The following is a 2,849-nucleotide window of genomic DNA, read 5'->3' as shown; positions in this document are numbered from 1 at the left end:
TCTCTAACCTTTTATGAATTAGTATCCCATGATGGGCGTATTTGTAATGGACTTTATATATTAATCATTGTAGAATAATTATGTATTACTTTTTTTTTTTTTTTTTGGCCAAAAGATTTTATTATTCCATTATGATAAAAGATGGGGCCTCGTTAAAACCTTGTGGGCCTACACAAGGAAAAAGAGTACCCCTACAATGGTAATAAAAAATCATAAGGTACCCTATCGAAGCTATTACAAGAAAGCCCCAAAGCGGGGTAAAAATGACAACCTCCAAAGCTAGAACTATTAAAATTGCAAAAGTGCCCCTTGGTGGAGGTAAACATGTAACTTCGCTTACTCATCCAGCAAACTCCCAAAGCCAACTCCTGAAATTGCATATTAACCCCAACTCTAGAATTGTTAATTGCATATTGCACCCTAGGAGATAGAGATGCAATATATGCCCAACTCCACTTCCAAAACCAACTGTAGAAGAAAGTCATGGACGAAAATTGGCGACTCCCAACTTATCACTTATATATGCAGCCCGGGCCTCCCTCGGTAAACTCATTTCAGAGAAATATTCTTGATTTGACTTATGAGAATACGCCCAATTAGCCAATCTATCCACCACCGTGTTTTTTTGCCTCACGACGTGCTGGAACGAGAAGGAAGGCTCTATCTCCTTCAAGCATTGCCGAAAAATATACTCAAGCTCCCATGCAATGTGCTTGGTCCGAATTGCATTGATGACCAGTAAGGAATCACTTTCCACTATAATTTGTGAGAGACCGAGAAGCTTGCACAAGATAAGGCCATGAACCACCGCCGAAAATTCCGCAAAGTTATTGGTGCCAACCCCAAAATATTTTGAAAAACTAGCAACTATTCCTCCTTCCGAATCCCTAACAATCCCACCGCCCGTACATTCCTCCGCCGTGGAAGAGCCATCAGTATTAAGTTTAAAAGCACCACCCTTGGGCCGCTCCCATTTGAACCATTTTCCACGCTTATAGCTAGGCTGCACTAAACAGACTCCAATGGCTTGGAGTTGGAGACTTTGAAGCTTCGTAGACGGCTGTCGAGGAACATGATTGATGACCACGTGCTGAATGTGAGAGAATACTCGACGAATAATATTTTCTCTATGCATGATTCCCCCATCATAAATTGCTTTGCATCGAGCCACCCACAGCTCACGAAGAATATGACACACAGTAGAGGTTCGAACCATTGTGTACTGCGATTGTATTTGTGGTTTGGGGACCCATACGGCAAGAGCATGCTTCGCCGACACAAACTGCGATGGGAGATGAAATAGCAGGCTAAAGTGCTGCCATACTTGCCCCGCCACTTCCGATTGGAAAAAAAGATGTTGGACGTCTTCTTGTTGAGGATTTTTACAGCAAACGCATCTGGAAACCATCGGAATTCCTCTAGAGATAATTCGTTGATCAACGGGGAGCGCGTGATGCATCAATTTCCACATGAATCCACCTGTCTTGTGTGGCAAGAACTGGTGCCATATGCGATTTGTCCACGCCTCTTGTATTACTTAAACATTCATTTCCAATGTATAAATTTCATGCATGTAGTCCATTATATAAAATATTAAATAATATTATAAAATTAAGCCATATACAAGTTATGATTAAACTAAGGGATTGTGATAAAATAAAAAAGGTTAAAATTACAAATATTTGAAAAGAATACAAATACTATTTTTTTATGAAAACAACATATTTAAAAAAAAAAGTACTGAATCCTTTGTAAATTAGAGACCGATTCAAGTCAACAAAAAATATTTATATATTACATTATAAAACTCTTGAAGTATTTAAATTCCTTTTAATATAACTTTGAAAATAAATCGATGAATGTAAGTTCAAATCCTGAATCTTATTCACTATGCTAGTGATTTTGTCACCTAATATTATTTCTATAAAATATTTTTTAAGAAATATGAAAATTAATAAATTTTTGAACTACTTATTTTAATCAAGTTTAATTATATTTTTTTTTTTTTTTTTTTTGAAGAGGTTTATTTCAAGTTGAACTATAGTGAATTCAAACTCAACGCATAAACTTTTCGGTGTTAATAATATAAGGGATTTTTGTGCACAAGTCCCCAACCAAGCATCTTTATTATTCTAGGTTTAGAGACTATATCTCTTTCACCAATAAGCACATCCCTTTAATATTTATTATAAATAAAGGAAACATTCATGTATATGCCAATATTACCCCCAACCTTTTATCCCCAATATGTTCAAATTTCATCCTTAACTTAATTTAATCTCAATTTCACCCCAAATTTCACAAATTATTCAATTTTGACCCAAAACTTTTTTTTTCGAAAAAAAAGTTTCAAATTTCTTTTTGCCGCCGGATTCCGGCGTTGAATTTTCAAATTTTTTTGTTTTTTATTTCTTTCGGATTTTTTCGCCGGTCTCCGGCGTTGACTCTTTTTTTTTTTCTTCCGTATTTTTTCGCCGGTTTCCGGCAGTCTCTCGCGTTGACTTTTTTTAGTGTTTTTTTTTTCTTGTTTGGTTTGTTCTTTTTTCTACGTCTGTCGCTAAATGTTGACCGTAATTGTGCTGTCACTGACAATAAATTAACGTAATTATACTGTCAATGACAGTTAATTAACGTAATTGTACTGCCGTTGACAATACATTTATGTAATTGTGCTGTCGTTGACAGTAAATTAATGTAATATTATTATTTTTTATTTTTTTGTTGTTTTTTTGTTATTTTGTTTGATTTGTTGACAAGTCAACGTAATTATATTACTGTCGTTGACTGTAAAATAACTGTAAACACAATAATATTACTGTCAACAACATCAATATTATTATTTTTTTGGG

General features: G+C 35.0%; 1 protein-coding gene across 1 annotated transcript; it reads right to left on the bottom strand.

Moving 5' to 3' along the window:
* Positions 1-481: 481 nt before the first annotated feature.
* Positions 482-1,459, bottom strand: LOC148770107 (uncharacterized). The gene has a single exon (XM_088818986.1). It carries the CDS (start codon positions 1,457-1,459, stop codon positions 482-484), a length of 978 nt encoding a protein of 325 aa, XP_088675112.1.
* Positions 1,460-2,849: the final 1,390 nt, after the last annotated feature.

Source organism: Erythranthe guttata, chromosome 6 (genome assembly GCF_056151865.1).
Source record: "Erythranthe guttata isolate IM_541 chromosome 6, IM_541, whole genome shotgun sequence".
Taxonomy (NCBI): Eukaryota; Viridiplantae; Streptophyta; class Magnoliopsida; order Lamiales; family Phrymaceae; genus Erythranthe; species Erythranthe guttata.
The sequence above is the reverse complement of the archived record's forward strand: the minus strand, read 5'-3'. Positions and strand labels throughout refer to the sequence as shown.